General features: G+C 53.7%; 1 protein-coding gene across 2 annotated transcripts; it reads left to right on the forward strand.

Annotated features, from left to right (window-relative positions):
• Positions 1-240: 240 nt before the first annotated feature.
• KIAA0513 lies at positions 241-15,876 on the forward strand (the record flags this gene model as incomplete). Of its 2 annotated transcripts, XM_084257654.1 has the most annotated exons (12): positions 241-569; positions 2,721-2,820; positions 3,580-3,653; positions 6,034-6,104; positions 6,652-6,853; positions 7,640-7,680; positions 7,960-8,038; positions 9,720-9,797; positions 10,976-11,005; positions 13,873-13,953; positions 14,506-14,600; positions 15,827-15,876. In XM_084257654.1, the coding sequence occupies 12 exons, from the start codon at positions 241-243 to the stop codon at positions 15,874-15,876; spliced, it is 1,230 nt and encodes a 409-aa protein (XP_084113780.1). The 2 variants fall into 2 exon arrangements, with proteins under 2 accessions (XP_084113780.1, XP_084113781.1); XM_084257655.1 differs by lacking the exon at positions 10,976-11,005.
• Between the last annotated feature and the right edge of the window lie 4,408 nt (positions 15,877-20,284).

Consider the following 20,284-nt stretch of genomic DNA (forward strand, 5'->3'; position numbering starts at 1 on the left):
GGGCTGCATTTCCCTTCTGCAAGGAGTAGCTCCTGGAGTGATGATGTACCTGTGCTTCCGTTCTAGATGCCTTAGCGTCCCTCGAGCTGCCCCAGCGGACTCATTCCTGGCAGTCAGCTGTGCTGTGGCTAGTCACATGTGCTTGGTGGGCTCTTGATGGGCCTCTAGCTCCCACTGACACACGGGATTGCCTGCCTGCCGGCCGCCCCACTGACCCCTCCACCACAGCCCACCCAAGCCATGGAGGCCCCGGAGGTGCCCGTGGGGTCACTGATCGACTTCGGAACCGAGCCATCTGCCTCCTCGCCTGTGGAGGCACTGCCTGCAAAGCTGCAGGACAGGGACGGCTCCCAGGGCTATGACGGCTCAGAGAGCGAGACCACAGAGTCAGCGGATAGTGAAAACGACATGGGCGAGTCGCCCTCGCACCCGTCCTGGGACCAGTACCGCCGCTCCTCCTCCAACGAGTCCTTCTCTTCCAACCAGAGCACCGAGTCGGCCAAGGATGAGGAGACCCTGGAGCTCCGGGAGTTCATGCGCAGCTACGTAGAGAAGATCTTCTCTGGAGGGTGAGCCGGGGTCAACTGTGTCCCTGAGCTGGGCGCCACCTGGGGCCAGGGCATCTGTCCCTCACCAGCCTCCCTGGGACACCTGGCACCACATGGGGAATTCTCATTGCTTCCCCGCCCACTTCTGCCATCTCTGGGCACTAGTTTTACTTCCCCAGCCCCTGAGAGTTTTCTGGTGAGCTGTTTGCTGACATGCTGTGTCAGTCACCCTTGTTTAAGGGGCCATTACATTAAATTAATTTCGGGGTCCCAGTAGGAAAGAAGGTTCCAGTGTCCCATGCTCCTTGGGGTGCTCGTGGCAGCTGCTAGTGTGGGAGCTTGCCTGGCTTCTGCCTCTGGCCTTTCTGCCATGGTTCCCAAAGGGGTAAGTAAGGAAGGAGCAATGTGATTAGAACAGCTAGCAGCGGAAGTGGGGGGTCAGAACGCAAACTGAAGAGTGGGAATCTTTGGAAGGGCTCTGGTTCTTTGGTCTCATTTGTTAAAGTCTCACCCAGTGGACAGGAAGCATCAGAACCACACTCCTGGGTTTTAGCACACTTGGTGCTAAAGGTCTTGCTATTCAGATTGTGGCCCGTGGCCTGGCAGCATCAGCACCCCCATTTTCAGCCCTGGGGCCCTGGCAGACCCAGAGTCTGGGTGTGCATTCCAAGCAGGCACGTACATTCCAGAGAAGCACTGGCTGAAGGGATGGTTGTCCAGCTTCATAACAGCAGCAAGGAGAATTTCTGCCTGTTGACAACACCTTGATAGTAGATGCTGTGTTCCACGGTGACCGGGGAGCCTTGCTTTAGCAGGATTGATGTTTACCTTCCTCCGATGTGCTGTTCACCTGCTAGAGTCTAAGCTCCTTTTTCTGCACCCTGAGAAATAGAAGAGGTCTGTGATAACGCAAACGCAGCAGACCTCAGAGCCACCGCGGGTCTGGCTGCTACACCCCCATAAAGTGAGTCACACCAACCTCCTGGTTTCCAGTGTGCGAAAGTCACGCTCACAGGCTGCTGTAGTCTAGGGAGCGTGCAGCGGCTGGAGTGCTGAGAGGAGACGTGCACGCCTCAATCAAACATGCAGAGACACGGGGGAAGCGAGTGCTGTGGGGTGGTGGCCCAGAGAGCCTGCTCTGGTGGGGCTGCCACATTGGCAGCGGGCCAGTGGCGAGGTGTGCCTGCGGTGGGCCCTCCCCACATGCACCTATGTTTGGTTTTGAATGTGTGCTGGGGGAGCGGTAGCTGTGGCCTCTCCTGCGCTTTTGTTTTTTGTTTCACCAACAATGACATTAGCCACGGTGGGTGGCTTTCTCTGAGCGCATGCAGCTCATGAAAAGGAGAGAAAGCCCAGAAGCTTGTGAATTTCCCCAGAAGGCCCACCTACCTTCGCTGCTGCCCGCCCCTGTCGGCAACCTGGAGCCTGGACGGCTGAGTCGGATGCACGTGCAGGAGCATTCCAAAAATGAGTTCGAACGGCTGGCGGAGTCTCCCGTTTCATCTGGTGTTGGTATTTTGGGATAAACGAGACCAAGATGTTTTCTACAAGACCTTAAATAAATGAATCACACAAGTCAAGTGATCTTCAGCCTTCTTCCTTTTTTTAAGTTTTCATATTTGAGGTAGACTCTTGGCCCCCCACCCACACCCCCTGTGAAGAGTGACCAGAAGTGGTTTGAGCTCATTTCATCCACCCTGGCAGCGAGCACCCTCCTGCCTGGTCTCCATCCCTCATGGCCTCCCTCCCTTGCACACAGAGTACCTGCGTGCAGAGACACAAGCTGCCCCACCTGCTGCAGTGAGGCCTCTGGGTGAGGCCTCCAGGTGTCCTGAGATGTGGGGGTGGGGGTAGGTACACGCTGACTTCAGCACCAAAGTGAGAGGAGCTAGAGACTCAAGCCCTGGGAGTGCCCGGTCAGCCTGACCTCCGCCTGGCAGGAGGTGAGCAGGAAGAGTACTACGGAGCTTCCTTCCCACCCGCTCAGCTGCGTCTCCTCCTGCCAGCCAGGTGCCTCACCTGCCAGGGGTGAGATGCGCTCAAGTCTGCAGGGGAACCTGCAGGGTGCAGGCAGGTGTGGTAGGGTCCCTTCTTCCTCATCCCTGACAATCCCCTTTTTGTTCTGGAGGACTAAAAGTGGCTTCTTTTTTCCCCACTGTGCCTTTTTTTCAGGGAGGACTTGGACCAGGAGGAGAAAGCCAAGTTTGGAGAATACTGCAGCAGTGAGAATGGGAAGGGCCGGGAGTGGTTTGCTCGCTATGTGAGTGCCCAGGTAAGGCTGGCCAGGGACAGGCCAGGTGTGATAGACCCACAGCTCTCTCTGCCATCTGCTGTGGAGAGAAGGGCATGGGAATAACCCAGCAGAAGCAATGTAGCCACCGTGTTCTGAAAGGCCCAGGCAGAGTAGTGGGGAGTAGCTGGTTTGGCTGCCCCACTGGAGAGGAGAGAGCACGCTGGTGACCAGCCGTGAGAAGTCCCAGGGAAGTGAGGTTTTCAAAGGCAAGCTCCGGGCTGTGTCCTTGTGTGTTTTTATGAAATGACCCACAATATTCAGGGTTTTTTTTTTTTTCAAAGATAATACATTCAGGAGAACGAAAACCATCTATATTCAGAAAATGAGTTTTGTAAATATCCAGGAGATTCTCTGTTCTCTCTAAAGTGGTTGAAATTGTTGTTAAGTTCAGTATTTTTGTGACAAATCATTTGTGCCTCAAAGGAAAATCAGTGCAAATTTGCACAGAGAGAAACAAAGGGCCCATAAACCCATCATCCAGGAACAGCTGATGGGGCCTTTGGGGTTTGAGTCCTCCATCCTTTTCCATGCCAGAGGGAGCATGAGCTTTAAAATCTCACTAGGAGATGCAAGGGTGCATCCTCTTGTGTCCCCTGGACTTTGGCTGGGTGTGCATTGCCCGTGCTGGGCCCTGGCCCCGGGCCCCGAGCTGTAGATCAGCCTAGTTAGCCTGCAGCCCCTGAGCTGCACTGCCCTGCTTCCTGGGCACCCAATGACGTTTGCCTTCTTTCTGGACAGCGCTGCAATTCCAAGTGTGTCTCAGAGCCGACCTTCTACCGCCTGGTGCAGTCTTTCGCTGTGGTCCTGTTTGAGTAAGTGGTGCGGCACTACCTCCTCCTAGTAAGCCGTCTCCCCACCCTGCTTCCCGGCCCTTCCCCACTTGTGAGTCACAGCCCGAGAGCAGCTGCATTTGCTGTGACACACCCTGAAGTCGTGACAGAGGCTCATGTCCCACGGGAGGGACTTGTAGGTCTTACCTGGCAGTAGGTTCAAGCTCCGTGCTGGGCGTGAGTGAATTCTCAGGATTGACCGATGACATACGGGGGCCCGCCCTTCTCCAGGGAGAGCTGGAGTTTTCTTGCTTTCCTGTTGTGAAGTTCGTCCAACTAGGTGGCCGCCCCCTGGATGGCCGCCTGGATGACTGTAGCCCCGAGTCCTAATTATGCTCTGCCAATGCCTGTTACCACGAAAGGGTACCCTCCCTTGCCCCACCTCCTCAGCGTGGCCTCCAGACCATCACCACCTTCCCTGTCCCCCTGTCCATTTGTCCTTCCAGCCTGAAAATCCCCCCTCTGTTTTTCCTTCCCTGTCTTCTCAGAAAGGGAGCTGCTTTCTAGAACCTTAATCCTCCCTGTCCCCACAAGTCTTTTGTCTCCTTCCCTCTCTCTGTCCCCATGAATAGGTGGCAGGCACTGCAGAAAAGTGACCACATGATTTTACCTGCACTTTTTCAGTATATGCTCCCATGGGGGGCTCTGGGCCCCCAGCTGGCAAGATTGGGGAGGCGGGGAACTGGCTGAGGGGGGAGCTGGTTTCACACAGTCCCCTGGTATCAACCTGCCCGCTCACCCTCTGGCTTCAAAACCACTTCAGCTTCCAGCTCTGCCTCTGTAAGGGTTTTTAGGACCATCTTTCGTGTGGATGGCGCCTGTCCCACAGGCTGACATACTTACCCGGTTCTTCACCTTTCCTTAGATGAGTAAACTTGGAGAATCACATCCAAGGTCCAGTCCTGTCACAACACAGCATCTTCCCGTGACCTTGTGTGTGGTCATGACAGAGATAAACGATAAGCTCTTTATACTTTGAAAATATTTTTTAAACTTAGGAATTTTACAATTTTCTGTTGGCTCAGATGTTTAGTTTTTACTTTTACTTAGTCTTATGGCTTTATCAGTCTAATTCTTTAGATTTATTAGATTATTTTTATTCAAAGATAAACAAAAAATGGCTTTAATCCCACTCTCTAGATCATTCCTGATGACTTTTTTTCCCCAGTAAAACTTGTCCAAGGTTAAGAACTTAACAGCAAAGAATAGAATAAAAGGGAACAGGGAGAAAGGCAGAAAAGCCTGGAAGGAAAGGGAAGGCTGGTCCACACAGCCTACTCATTGCAGCCTCTCCCCATGATGACTTCCACCCATCAGGTCCATGCCAGCCAATTTCTCTTCCACAAAAGCCATCATATTTACAAAGAGCCTGCATTTGTAGAGGCTGTGTGATACTCTAATGCTAATGTACCATAATTCAATCAGTGCCTGAAATAAGGCCACCACCATGGGGAAGGTCACCTCCATTTCCTCTGCCCTGCACAGCAGCTTTCCTGTTGCCTACTCCTGGCAGCCAAAGGGCCTCTTTGAGACTCCCCCTGCCTTGCCAGGTTGAATGGTAGTGAGTATAGTACCATTTACACTTATAGAGCATATTCAGCATATAAAAGCATCCTGACTGACATGATTTCATTTGATTTTCAGCCAGTGGCTCTATTAGTGCTAGCCCTTGGCCAGGAGCCCCTGGAGCCAGCATCACAGGGTGCTAGAAATGGACACCCTCAGGTCCTCCCCAGACCCGCTGCACCAGAGATGGCCCAGCAGCCCACACTTTAACATGTGCTCCAGGTGTTTCTGATGCAGCCCAAATCTGGATGCATGGATGGAGAAGGCTTCTGGTTCTGGCCTAAGACCTGACTTCGGGTTTGATGCTGCCCACATGTTATCGCCAAACGTCCTGGGCTGTGGCTGTTCCTCCTTTAGAATGAAAGGCGGGGGCCTCCCTGGAGGCCTAAGGGTTATATCTCAGTGCTGTCACCCCTACCGCTTGAGTTCGATCCCCAGCCAGGGAGCTAACCCACATATGGCACAGCAGACCTCTCCTGTCTTGCCCACTGCTCCCCTTAGAAGTGTATTTTAATAAATCCACCTGTTCTGGTGAATTCTTTCATCCCCCACACCTCTGGCCTACACCCCATTTCTTCTACGAAAAAAAATTAGAATGAAAGATACCTTGACTGACCATGAACTTCCTCCTGCCCAGAATCAGACCCTGTCCCTGGCCATGTATCTCTGGGGAGCTCAACTAATGGGACCTGGGGGGATTATTTTCACGGCTTCTACGCAGTGATGGATTGGTTTAAACCTGTTGGGAAGTGTTTCCAGTGGCTCCCCAGCCAGTCACCCTTACGTCTCCCTGCAGGTGCCATCAGATGGATGACTTCGGGCCCGCTAAGAACCTCATGACCATGTGCTTCACGTATTACCACATCGGTGAGACCCGGGGCGTGGGCAGGCTTGGAAGCCGCCCTGGGGGATATCTTCATCATCGAAGGCAAAGCTGTGAGACTTCCAGAAAACAAAGGAAGCTGATGTTAGGGGGGACACAGAGGAGTGAGACTCCTATAGCAGGAGACATGGTCTGTTTGGTGAATCAAGACGTGACTGTCCACATCTGGAGACCACCACGCTGTTAGGAAATGAAAAAAGAAGACCCCAGCCAGGACATTTCATGGTAGACACAGGATTGTGGGATGTGAGGATATCAGTTTCATGTTTTAATAAAATATGACGAGGGGTCAGCTGTTGGCTGAGGTGGGAGGAGCCTCCAGGACAGTAGGTGGATGGTGTCCCCAGGTCTGGGCTGGAGATGACTTTCTGAAGGAAGAAAAGGGCTCTTGTGCTGAGGTGCTTGCTGCTCCTCTGGCTTGTTCCACCGTAACTTTCTGGAACTTTGTGAGAAACTTGAGGGCTCCCCATGTTAAGTTCCTTGGGCTACAGCCGCAGAGACTCAGCTTTGCTCCTTTCTCCCCCTCTCTAGGTAAACCCCACTTGCTCCCCTTGGAGTCCAAGGAGAAGCCTGCAGGGAGCATCGACTCCTACCTGAAGTCCGCCAACAGCTGGTTGGCCGAGAAGAAGGACATCGCTGAGCGTCTGCTGAAGAACACCAAGACGGAGAATGTCAAGGGTTTCTTTGGAGGGCTGGAGACCAAGCTGAAGGGACCCCTGGTCAAGAAAAATGAGTAAGTGTCTCATTGCCGGGGGTGGGGGCTTCACCCAACTGTGACATGGGGAGGGCCCACCTATTGTGACCGGGAGGACCCTGGCTTGGTGATGGGCAACCCCATCCTCCCCACCAGATATGTGGGGCCCGAGAGTGGCTTCCGAGAGCACAGCTGCCAGCTCAACAAGAGTGGGTCGTGGTTCCCAAACGTGTTCCAATCGCCCACACACGGGGCGGTCCCCTATGGGTCCGTGTTTTCTAGGACGGATGAAGAGCAGATGGCAACCGTCAGTTGGCAGGAGGGAAGTGACAGCCCCTCCCCTCCCCCTGGCTGTGGTGAGAGTTAGTGTTGATGGAGCCTGGAAAGGCGAGGAGAAAGCCACTGTGCCTTGGGACCGCAGTTCTCTGATGGAAATTGGAAGCTCTGGGTGTGGCTGTTCTAGAAGCTAAGGCTTGCACACACCAGTAAGAGAGCGCCTGGGCTCCTCAGTGCCTGTGCAGGCCTCCCACCCATGCTCCCAGGTCCCCATCAATGACTGGTTTCAGCCTGGCTACTTTATTCTTTTGATCCAGTCAGTTTTGGATCAGAGACAGGGCACAAAGAGGCCTAAATACCACATCACCTCAATTCTAAAACCTGACAGTGACAGAGTAGAAGTGACTTAATAAAAATCTCTTCAGAGAAAGCCACGTCCAGGGAATGGTTGATGACACACGCCCTCTGCGGCGACGCAGAGGGTGCCTTGGCTGCAGGAGCATGTGGGGATGGGGCCTTTGGTCACTGCTGTGGTTTCTCTCCCCCAAGGGACGATGAGAACAAGCCAAAGGAGAGGCCACAGAGGACAGGTGAGTGCCTCTCCCCCCGTGCTCCGGCGGGTACCAGTCGAGGTCCCACAGTGCTCCTCAATCCTTGCAACCCGGAGTGCCGGGGGGGGGGCTTACCCCAGCCCACTGTTAACTAGCAACACCAACAAGCAGGTCCCAGATGCCTCGGGGTGCCACTGCCCTGCCAGCATGGGAGGCAACAATTCCTCCCGGGTGTTTCTCTAGCTCGGGGAGGAAGCTGCTGGGAATGTGACCATGGGGTGGGCACCCAGAGCCACCCTCAGTCCTTCCCTCCCGCAGTGACCGTGAGCAGCCCTGAGGAGGAAAGGAAGGGGGAGAAGATCTACCTGTACACGCACCTGAAACAGCAGCCCATCTGGTAAGCCCCTGCGCCCATGGGCAGCATGACGGGCTGGCGATGTCTCCGGCAGGAATGAAGGTCATGTGGCCCACTGGGGACTCCACTGGAGGAGATTAGCATAGGAGGGTTGGTGGGCTGTGGAATGATCCCTCAGACACGGTGGCACATGGGGGCCTATGTAGACGCAGGTGGTGTTCATAGGCTGGGCTGCCCAGGCCTGGGTTGTCACACTGTGACTCCATCAGCAGCGACCTTGCCTGACAACACAGTTCTCAGAATGTATCCCTGTTAGTGGTGACGTGTGGCTGTACGTCCATATCACCAGCCCCATACAGAAATGAGGTAACGATCACATACAACATGGGGAAAACTATAAAACACACAGGTGAGACTCAGACAGGAGGCCCCACGTGTGATTCCATTCATATGACATGCCCAGAGCAGGCCAGGCCCTGCAGACAGAGACAGAGCAGGTTGCTGATGTCAGGGGTCGAAGGAGACAGGGAACGGGGAGGGGTCGCCTTAGGGGGTCGTGGGAATGCTCTGGAAATCGTGATGAAGTTTGCATAAGTCTATGAATAGATTCAAAACCACTGAATGTATATTTTATATGAATGAACTTCATGGTACATAGTTATTGGCTATAGAAGGTGAAGGCCAAGTGTGAAGAGCAGGGGCAGAGGTCAGGGGACATCTCGCCCCGTCGTGCTCTGGGATGACCGTTAGTGCTGCTGCCCATCCACTGCAAGGAGCAGTGCCCTGGCTCCTGGGCCCTGGGGGCATCAGACACGGTCCTCCCATGAAGATCACTGGGAAAGTTTGGCTGCCACAGCACAAGGGCCATGTTGGGTGCTTGGCCAGGAGGGTTGGGCAGGAGCTTCAGGCAGGTGAGGAGATGTGCACTGGCTGGGCCAGGTTCCAGTAGTAGCGGTGAGGAGGAGAGGCCAGCGCAGCCCACCTGGTCTCTGCCTGCTGGTGTCGGTTGGCCCCTCTGGCCTTGACTTGGCTGCCGTCTTACACTTGCAGCAGGGCCCAGACAACTTTTCTTTAAAGTTGAGACATATTTTAGGTGAGACATATTTTAGGCTTCACGGGCCATCGCTCATCCCTGCTGTGGTGGTGTAAAAGCCAATGACAGCATGGCAGAGCCGTGTGCTCCTGCAGCTCCACTTACACTGGCAGGCGGCAGGCCAGACCAGACAACGTGCTGTCACTGCTGACCCTGACCTTTAAGAAGAATGTTTTTGGCTCGTGTCTCCCTACAAGTGTGTTTGTTCTCTGCACCTGGCCAGGCCCTCCTGGGTTCCCATTTATGCAATTAGACAGTTCTAGAAAAGCCCTCCCTGAGCCTCTTAGTGGGAGATAGAGCAGAACTCCGCCTTCATCTGCGTCCTGCTGTGGGTGGCTTCTGCCTTGACCTGGAGTACCCCGCTTATCTCTGGGCCTGCACCCCGTTAGGCTTTGCCATCCCTCTGCCTGCTGTGCTGGGAGGCATGCAGATGCCAACATGGCGCTTGGCCGAGAACCCCAGGGAGCCCCCTGAATTTAGGATAAAGGTGTGTGCTGGAGTTCTCTTCGCAGCTCAGCCTCCCAGGCTTCCCAGCTCTGTCAGGTGTAGCGGGTTGCCCCATCTTCTCCCTGCATGGGCTCAGCCGGCCCGCCTGCCACTGAGAAGCCTCACCACGTCTCTGTCTTGCAGGCATACGCTCAGGTTCTGGAACGCAGCCTTTTTTGATGCTGTGCATTGTGAGAGGAGAAAGCGCTCACCCACCACCAGGTAGGAGCCATGTCCAGCAGCCCTGCCTGGGGAAGAGCACCAGGGAGGGGCTTTAGTCTCCTGTTGTTGAAGAGGAGGCAGAAGGGCAGCTGAACCCCTGCTTCTGCATTTCTTTTTCAGCCCTTTGCCCTGCCCCATGCCCTGCAAGCTGCCTGAAGGGCCCGCGCTCAGCGGGTGGGGGCGACTGGGACGGGGCGGGGTCCTGCCTGCATGCGCTTCTCCACCTGGGCTCTGGCATGACTTGGCCTGACCCTCCTCAAATGCACACACCCACGGACTGAAGCCTTTGGACCCTGCCACCCACCTGCCTGTTGTCATAGGAAATCAGATGGGAGCACCGATTCCTGGGGTGGGGGCTGCGACACCCCCAGACCTTGCTCTCCCAAGCTAACATCTGGGGACATGCAATGGCTGCTTTCAATCTACCCTCCTGTCTGCAGCCTGGATGACCCTCTGGCTCCCCTGAGGGTGGTCTTGCACTTTAAGGGACCGCTTTTCCAAACCTTATCCCAGAGCCCATGCAGCCAGCAGGGCAGGGGGTGTGGTCAGCACTGATGCCAAGGAAAGGGACTCAGATGCCCTTGGCCACAGCTAGCAGAGGGGCACCCACTGCACACAGGACCTGGCAGCAGAGGGCAGTAGCCCTCCCTGGGCTAGGTCCCCTTGTTGGTCCCACCCATCATGAGGCTCGAAGTCTGAACCTCTCAGAGCCCGTCTCCTCATAAGTATATCAGATCTCCTCCTTCCCTAATGTTGGGGGACCTCTCCTGACAGGAGAGAAGGCAGATGCCTGCTGTCTGAGTAAGGCTTTCCTCCCCTTGAGACAGTCTTAAGTGAAATCTTTCTCTTTGGAGGGCAGCTCCAGCCCAGAGGCCCACCGCATACCACAGCAGCCTGCCGTGGAGGCGGGAGGAGCAGGAGGTACCGCGACCCTGCCCCAGGACCCTGCCGAGGATCCTTAGCTCCCCAAGATGGCACGGGCAGAGCTTACCTGTCGTAGGCAGACAGTTTCCTCTGTCTCCTCTCAGATTCCTAGGAAAGTGGTCTGGACGCCCTGTCTCTGTCGCTCTCTGCTCCTGCCTGTGATAACCGCTCTCTGGCTTGCTCTCTTTTTTCCATCCACATCTTGCATGACTTTGACATGTTCCTCTGTTTACCTGTTTCTGCTGCCGCTCCAGAGGGGATGCTGGAGAGGAGGAGAAGAAGAGGTGTGTGTCGTGACTTTGTCTGTGTTACAGCACCAGGGTCCTTCCGGGCCCCCTCGGGGCGGGGGGCCACGTACTCTGCTGCTGGCAGGCTCAGAGCCCAGATATGGGGCTCTGAGAGCATCCCCAGGGGGCAGGCCAGGCTGGTGACAGGTGGGGTACCCCCAAAGTAGTCAGGGTACCAAATAGCATCAGAAGGCATCCTGAGACACCTAGTGTGCGTCGAGGATGGAGAGAGCAGTGGAGGCCAGAGAGCTGGCTAGATTCCGAGGCATTGGAACCTTCTTCATGCTCAGGCAGGCCCCTTCCAAGCAAACACACCCTGGCCCCAGTGCGACCTGACCCCTGAGGCCTGGTGGAGGGCAGAGGACCTCTCTCTGCAGCCTCCCAGGCTCGGAGGTGTGAGGGCTGCAGACCCTCGCCCTCCACTACAGCCGGGGGGAGAAGCTGGTGGGGGGTCACCAGGTGGGACAGCTGCACTGTGGTGCGGAGCCTGTGCATGGGGGGATCCCCAAAGAGAAAGCCCAGAACAGTCTGTTCCCTGTGAGTCCACTGTGGGGTCCAACTCCACTTGTGGGAACTTTGTATTTGTCAGGTCTCTTGTGATTTATTTTTAGAGTTACAGGCTGCCTATTCAAAATATCATTTCTGATACAATATCTTTTCTCCCAGTGGAAATTTCACAAAGCATGACTCCTTTAGTCAGTGATGGAGGCTTACTGCTGATTGCGTTATGAGAAATCTTGTTTCTTTTGTAGCCTTGTTCTGGCTTTAAAAGGAGCATTTGGACATGACGGGTGCCTCCTTCAAGAAGGAAGCCCAGAGCCCCTCAGTCTGTCTAGGAGCAAGGCTTCCTAGCAATACCACCCAGGCCTAAGACCCCTGGGGCGTCGTGGCTCCTCCCAGCCCTGCGTGCTGAGCCTGAGAGGGGACGGCCAGCCTTGGGGTCTTGGGGTCTGCTCACCAGCGGGGCTGTGGTCTGACATCTCGGACCTGCCCCTCTGGGACACTCACACATGCTCCAGGCCTCACCATGAGAGGGGCAGCAAATGTTGCTTGAGGTGAGGGAGGTGGGAGCATTGGCCTCAGGTCCCATGGCAACCTTGTGCCTCCGACATTATTTCTCTTTTTTGGATATCTTTGCTGCCAGTCCCATCAGCGTCCTCTTGGTTCTCAGAGCTTCCATCTCTGTGAGCTGTTGGTCACATCCAAATGTCCTCAGACAGTTTAGACCCACCCTTCCCCCTCAGTGCAGCATTAGACCTTGCTGAGTCCTGGGGAGTGAAGTCAGAACTAAGGAATTGATTTGATTGTCAGCACATCCAGACCTGCCTATTGCCAGTCACCTCCCACCTCTTTCATCAGAAATTTGGCTAAACCGCCCAATTCTAGTCCTGCCCAAATCACAAAGAATCATCCCATCTGGGTTAGGGGGAATGGGGTTGGGGCTGCTGTGCTGTACAACCCCGCGAGAGCTGCTCCCACGTGTCCGGGTTTGTACAGTCCCCAACCTCCTCAACTGTGTGGCGGGCCTGGTGGTGGTATGGGGATTTCTGTACCTGGACAATTTCTGTGCTAACAGTGACCACTGGGGAAAGAGGATGGGGAGGAAACTGGGATGGGATTAGCTCAGGACCTGCAGGCATACCCTGGGCGGCCATGGGGTCGGTTTGTGGAGAGAGGGCACAAACCGACTCGCCTCCTTCCCAGTCCCGTGTCCGGTGGTTTCTGCTAAGCTGCAACAGAGCAATGACCTGGGGCGGGAGGGTGGCAGGGAGTTAAGAGCTGACGTTCTCTGGTTCTGTTCCTCTTTTTTTGAACCCCACACCCCATCGCACCCCCACTTTTCTCCCTTTTCTTTTGTCTTCCTCTTCACCTTGTTTTGGTCAGACTCATCCATGTAGACTTTAACCTTTAGAGGGAATAGACTAAAGTAGCTTCTCAGCAGCTGCAGCAGGCACCCTTCTCAGACAAATCCTGAGGGGTAGTCGCTGGGTGGCCCCTTGGCCCCAGGAGATGAGGACTCTGGTGTGTGGGGAGGGGGACACACTGACACTGGAGACGACCCACTGTGTGGGGAGACTTTCAAGCAGGACACTGACTCAGTACTCAGGAGCCTCCCCACCTCAAAGCCATGCCCTTCAGTCTCTCCATGATGCACACACCATTGTCCCTTAGAGTTTTACCCCTGAGGCCACATGACTTCCTCCCTGGGGTGCCCCATGCTTTGTATGGGGAACTGTGCCAGCGACACAGGGGTCACAGGGGCACTGTGGGCCTCAGCGAAGAACCTGGGTCTCGTCACATGCCCAGGAGAGCCACAGTTCCGAAGCAGAGCCCAGGCCTGCCTGCCCAGATGGTGCCACGTGCACAGCACTCACACATGGTCACTGTCGTGGCTGTCCGCCCCGCACCAGGCATCTCGCTGGCTTCTCAGCAGCAAGAACTCCTGGCTGGGTTCTGGGTGCCTACTTGCCATGGCACAGGCCCTTTCCTCCCCTGGGTCTCCCCCACCATGTGGTGGGGCTGTGAGCTTCACTCTGGAACCCAGTTCATGATGTGGCGTTGGCCTTGACTCCTAGAGAATGTTCTGGGCAGCCTAAGGGCTCCCTGTCTCCGAGTCAGTAGTAAGCCTATCCAAGCCTATCCTCTTGGGTTCTTCACCACAGAGACATGACAGAAATGTTTGCATGGGGCCCACAGGTGAGGGTCAGAGCGCGGCAGGCAGCTCAGAGAGTGACCGCTCTGTGGTGACATGCTCCCGCCATGCAGGAGGTGGCCCTGGGAGCCAACCACAGTGGAGCTCAGAGCGGGGGGCGCATGCCATGTGGAGGCTCTCAGGAACCCCTCCATCACCTCTGTGCCTGCAGGGAGAAGTGGTGCCACATGAGCCAAGAGGAACGCGACGACAGCCTGCGGTTCCACGAGAACATCACCTTTGGCCAGCTGGGGTGAGAGTGCGCCTATACTGGGCAGCGGGGAGGGGCCAGGGGCAGGTGGGAAGGGCTAGGGCTATGGGGGGCAGGACAGGATCTGGAGCTGCGAGGGGCGGATGGTGATGAGGAAGAGGAGGGGCACTGGACAGTAGTAGGGGATGGACCAGGTCTAGGCCTGGACTAACCTGGGCCTCTCCTAAGCCAAAGGTGCTGGCCCCTCCCTGAGTCACCTATTGGTGAGAAATCAGGGCAGAGGAAGGCATTCAGATTTGGTGAGGAGGGGCTGCAGGATGAGACACTCCCCACCCTTGGGGCTCTTGAGGGGGACACCATCCTTACAGTGTCGGCAAGCCACGTGTGCTTACATGGCCCAGATGCGTGTGCTTTAGCCACCTGTGGCCTGGATTCCTGTTCCTTATAATCTCCTCAGGCCACACCCCATGGTGAGAATCTCCCCCGAGTGGTTGGCTGGCCAAGGGTGGGGTGTATGCGGGGCTCTGGGAGAGGGGGGCTGGTGCCGTCCCTAGGAGGCAGGAGTGGGATTTGATGGTCATATTTTCCCCACAGAACATTCACGCACAATATGCTGGCCTTCGGCCTGAGCAGGAAGCTGTGCAGCGACTTCTTGAAGAAGCAGGCTGTGATCGGGAATCTAGACGAAGGTGTGTCAGGGAGAGGTGGGCAGGTGGATGGGAGCGAGGCGCCCTGTACTGTCCTGTTTCTTCCCCCCACTCAAAGGCTGGTCCCTGCTCGTTAGAAATGCGAGGTTGAGCTGTCTTCTTGAGGTTGTGAGGACCCGCCTCAGGGCCTGCCTACCCATAGGGACCCTGTACCTTTCACTTAGAAATCCATTTTCTGCCTGGGTGGGTAGCTCAGCCTTGGCTGTCAGGGCCAAAGTTTAAGATGGTACTTAGCTGCAGACTCAGAAGCTGGCAGACTCGGAACTTTGGGTTAACCCTTGATAACCCAAATCCCACTGCCAGGAAGGTATAGTGTGACAACATAGGGGAAGCTGGGAGGGCATCCCGAGGTCTTTCTATAATCTCTGGAATGCATTGCTGAGTCAGCCTCCTGATCTGCCAGGGCCAGATCCATTATGTTACTCCACAAAACAGGTCCACCTCACAGCCTGGAAATTCTCCCACTTACGGGGATATTTGCATTGACCAATATTCCTTATTTAAAAAAAAAAAAAAAACAGGGGCCTCCCCTGGTGGCGCAGCAGTTGAGCGCTTGGCTGCGAAGCTGCCCGCAGCCTCTGTGGTGCCGGTTCGATCCCCGGCCACCAGCGAGGGTCCCACATGGCACGACAGACCTCTCCTGCCACCCGCTGCTCCCCTCAGCAGTGTGTTTCATTGGTCTGCCTGTTCTGTTCCCCGCTCTGTCTCTGGTGAGGCCTCTCACCCTCCCATGCATCTGGCCTGTACCCTGGTTCTTGTATAAAATAAATAAATCTTTAAAAAAAAACCAAAAAAAAAACCTCCATCCTGCACTCTGGAGCAGCTGCTTCAGGAGGTGACGGGAGAGTATCACAGGATCAGAGGTGCCCCTAGATCATCTCAAAATGTCATCACCAGCCCCAACATGCCAACCAAGGGCAATGATGCTACCCCTTTACCTGCCACTCAGCCCCTGCATGGCTCCCGCCTTCATATGGCTCCTGTAATACTTCATCTGCCTGTCCCTCCTGCCGGCTTTCAGGGGTCTGTAGGCCACCCCAATGACCCCTTTGCCATGAGAACACACAACCCAGTGCCTGGCACCCACACCCCAGTGCATGCCCCTGCCCCCACACAGCCAACAGTGTGAGGTCTGATGTGTCCTCACCTGAAGCAAGTAGAGCAGGGTCTTCCTGTCCACATCCATGTAATGTTGTTTTCCCTTCCAGAGCAATACAAGCTGCTGAGTGACCACATCGAGCAGATGGCCATCGAGTAGACCGTGGAGGTCTCCCGCAGCACCCCAGGAGGGCCAGCGACTGGCTGTCACCTCACCTGATGACCCTGCATGACATCGGCAGCACCCAGAGCCACTCCATGCTGCCCTAGAACTAGTGGTTAGAAGTCTGGTTGCCCTTCCTCCCCTCTGCCTGTGTCTGCTCCCCCCACGTGCCAAAGGGTCCCTGGGATTACATGGCTAAAACTGAGGTGGCTGTCCATACCCCTGCGTGTCAGCCTGTGACGTGGGACCAAGGATGGGAGGCCAGTGCCAGGTGGACACACCAGTGTTTACCAGGGCCTCCTGCTGGAGAGCCTGTGGGAGCATGTGGGACGCCAAGGGCAGCTGTGACCCAGGGCAGGCTGGAGATAGTCTGGGCCCCTTCCCTCAGGTGTGGAATCTGAGTGCGCCTCTGAGCAGAGCCCTAAGGGAGCAGCATGGGGCCTTCTGGAGTTGGTCTGTGGCTCTGGCTTTTCTGGGCCCTCTCTCTGTGGAGTCCCAGGACCTTTAAGGAGGGAGATACCTTATAGGGAAGGAGCAAGCCCTGAGTGGAGAACGGCTTTCCCGGCCAAAGACCAGTTGGGGCTAGTGTGTGAGCCCCAGTGGCTTTGTTAGAACCACCCCAGTGTGGCCAGGGGTCTGTGGCAACCCCTTCCTGTTGGCCTTGGGCAGCCTCCTCCTGGAATACCTTGTACCTGGCTGCCCTTGTGGAAGGCCAGGAAAGACATGTTTTTTCAGTAGCTACAAGGCCACAGCCCTGCCCCAAAATGCTGTTCACTTCACACAGGACAGAAACATCTGTGCAAGGTGTTCTGGGCAGCTGGCGGAGGCGGCTTCTGGTGGCCAGGGAGGGAGCAGCCTCTGTGGTCTGCTTATGGGGTGTTGGGTCCTGCACATGTGGCAGGAAGGGTGGACACTCTTACTGCTTTCCTTCAGACTTTGTGGATCCCCTCATATCCGGGAGCCCCGCTTTTCTCCCTGGGCCTGTCCCAGGTGAGCCCAGCCACTGAGGTCTGGCCATCGCTTCCAGCATGCACCCCAGAGCTGTGAATGTTTGCCTCCAGCCCAGGCCCTCTGCTTCCCACCACTGCTTGTGGGCACTGGCCTGGGGTCTGTCCTGGCCCCTCTGTCTTTCCTACCTCCTCCAGCTCTCACACCTATAAGCACAGCACACACAAGCCTGACAGCACTTACCCAGCCTGTGCTAGAGGAGTCCTCATACAATGTCTCAGAACAGGTTCGTTGAGCTGCAGAGAGATGACGTGAGGTGTGGCACTGAGTGCAGGGTGTGAAATGTTTCCCTCCTCAAGGAAATGGGGAGTGGGCTACCAAAACCAGCCTGTCTGAGGGGGCATGAGGACGATTGGGTGATGTTTCCCTAAACACAGCCAGGCGTGCTGCTGCTAGCCAGGCATGCTGCTGCTGGCCAGGGCGGGCACACTGCTGCACACCCCCACGCGCTGCATGTCCCATGACTGCATCCCAGAGAATCATCATCAAACCTCTATAGCATCTTCAGGTACTTGTTTCTCCTCAACCTTGAACCCGGGCCCTGGATGCTTTGTGCTTCTCCCGCTCTGCAGCCTCAGCCATGGCAAGGGCTCTGCTTTTAGTTGTCATCGTTGCTTCACTAGTCTTTTCCTAGTAGTAACTGAAACATTTCAAGACTTCAAGGTGCCAGAAGACTTATCCCAGTACATCTGAGGTCTTTGTGTAGAAGTTCTGATGGGGTCTGATTTCCGGAGGAAGAGGAGAGAATTCTGACTCTTTCCAGCGAGCTGGGAAACAGGCAGCACTGTCCCCCGGAGCAGAAAGGTGCAGGACAGCTGGGAGGAGCTCTGACTTTGGATTTTGCCAAGCACTTTATTTTCAGAAATGACCTTGAGACTTTTTACGTGCGTCCCTAGAAATAGCAATTGGAAGTGGAGACCAGGACAACTTGGGTTTTTCCCTTATGTCATAGATCTCATTCCTGAGAGCTGGGGTAAGCCTGACCCCAGAGGTGCTGCCTGGCGCTCGGCCCAGAGGCTGCTCTGTCTCCTATTGGCGGCTGCTGTTGACCAAGCATTTCGCTGTAGAGGATGCTGGCCGGTTTCACCCGGCGGAGGCACAGTGTCCCCAGAAGGTTGGCAGCCTGGACGAGCCATATTGTATGTGTCAGCTGAGTTGCTCCTTGGAACTGACTGAGAATGAAGTGATAAAAAAAAAAAAAGCTCAGAAAATAGACTTTTCCATGACCAGCCATAAAAAATACATCCCAAAAGTAATTGATATCCATATTTGCCACACTCTCCCCATTAAAGAAATAACCAAATAATTCCTGACTTACCACGTTTCTTCTTGATGATTTATTCAAAAAAGCCGCCCTTGTGAGGAAGAAACATGACTTTGACCTATTACAATGCCAATCCAAAAGTAGGAAAACATGGGCAAGGCTTTTTCAGAATAGTGACAATGCTGCTTCTTTGTGTTTCATGAGCCTTTTATTTTTTAAAGATTTATTTATGCATACAAGAGGGAGGTACAGGCCAGATGTGTGGGGGGTGAGAGGATTCACCAGAGACAGAGTGGGGAACAGAACAGGCAGATTGACCAAAGTACATTGCTGAGAGGAGCAGTGGGCGAGACAGGAGAGGTTTGCTGCGCCATGTGGGTTGCTCTCTGGCCGGCCGGGGGATCGAACTCGTGCTGCAGAGGCTGCGGACAGCTTCATAGGTTGCATCTTCAGCCCTTGCGCCACCGGGGAGGCCCTTCATGAGCTTTTTAAAAAACATTCCCATCCAGTGAGATATTTTATTGCTTTACCATGAAAACAAATACACTTTAAAATAGAATTTACTAGAATGTCCTCTACATACCTGATGGGAATGATGTCCTTGGAGGATTACTTACATAAGGGATTAGGTGCTGGCACTGACCACTCCTCTCCCCATTAGCCTCCCCAGAAAAAGTATAAGGAATTTCATAGCCCTCACTTGTCTGGTGTTTAGTTTTTGGGAGAGCTATTTGGAGTTATAATGAAAGGATAAGCCAGGTAAGATAAATCATCCTTGAATCATTGAGCTTAAGGGGAAGTTTACTTTTTCTATTTACTGTTTCTCACACGTCACCTATTCCTCAGCCATGCCCCTGAACTAATACTTACCTACTTTTATCTAAAATACAGAGGTCAAGTGCTTGAGTAGTTTACTTAAATAAGCGGGGGGGCATGAATCTGGATGTCCCCTTCGACCACCAGAAACCGGGTTCTAGCCTAGATCAGTGCACAGATTAAGGTCAGGACCCGGTCAGGACCCTGCTTTTAAAAAAAGGACCCTGCTAAGATTGTAGAGAACCCTCTGTCAAACACCCAGGAAGGAAGTTGCTTTATTTTCTTTATTTTGGAAATTAACATTTAGTAAGAATGTTTAGTAAGAACAAGTAGGGTAAAGGGAAATTAATCCTCTCAAGTCTTTTCAGAGTCTAATTTTAATCTCTCAGACATAATGCAGAAATGCAGAAATATCGGACACTTAGTAGCTAAGGTAAGTTTCTGAAGACCAAGAAAATATTTAAATTCAAGACACTAGGACATTCAAATGTTTTCCACATTGCTAATTTTATGTATGAAAAGCTGAACAAAGAAACACTTATGCATTACAAAAAAAGGAAACATGACATTTGAAACAAATATTACATGTCTATAAATACTCAATATACAGAATAACCCCCAGTTATTTTGCCTGTACCTTCTCAAAGTCTATTTCTTCATGTTGACTTAATATAGACACAAAGTATACAGTGGTTAATCTTCTGTTAGGAAATTTTCTTAAGTAAACCAGAAAACTTCAGGTGCGATTTTCACTGGAGTTGGTGAGGCCACCTTGGCAGAAACTTTAAGCAAGTTCTTGACCCATAGAGAAGTGAGTGTTAGAAAAAAAAGTGTCCTGTCATAAAGCAAAATGACACCTGTGAAGAAATGACTTGGTTATTGGTAAAAAGGTTTATAAAGAAGAAACTGCAAATGATTTTTTGGTCAATTATTTGCTATGATCCGAACATCGAAAACTAAAGCTTTAAACATTTTTATCTGAGCACACTGCTTTAGTTGGAAATAAATAACTGGAAATATTTTTCTTTAACTCCCAATTAGGTTTTCTGTTGCTGGAGAAAAAAAAAGTTACTTGAATACTGGAAGAGTAGAGTGGAAATATGTCCACCTCCAGAGACCCAGCGCACTGATGTGTGTCTCAGTGACAGTACCTTCCTGACTTCCCAGGTGACCCAGCCTGGGTCACCACTTAAGATTGTAAAAGTACAGTTTCAGTGCAGTACTCATCTGAAATAAGCCCACTGTATGAAAAGTTGGTGTGTAAAAAGGGCAACTTAAATGAGACCAATTTTCCCATAAAAGTCATTCATGCAAGTT

Source organism: Talpa europaea, assembly GCF_964194135.1.
Source record: "Talpa europaea genome assembly, chromosome: 16".
Classification (NCBI taxonomy): domain Eukaryota; kingdom Metazoa; phylum Chordata; class Mammalia; order Eulipotyphla; family Talpidae; genus Talpa; species Talpa europaea.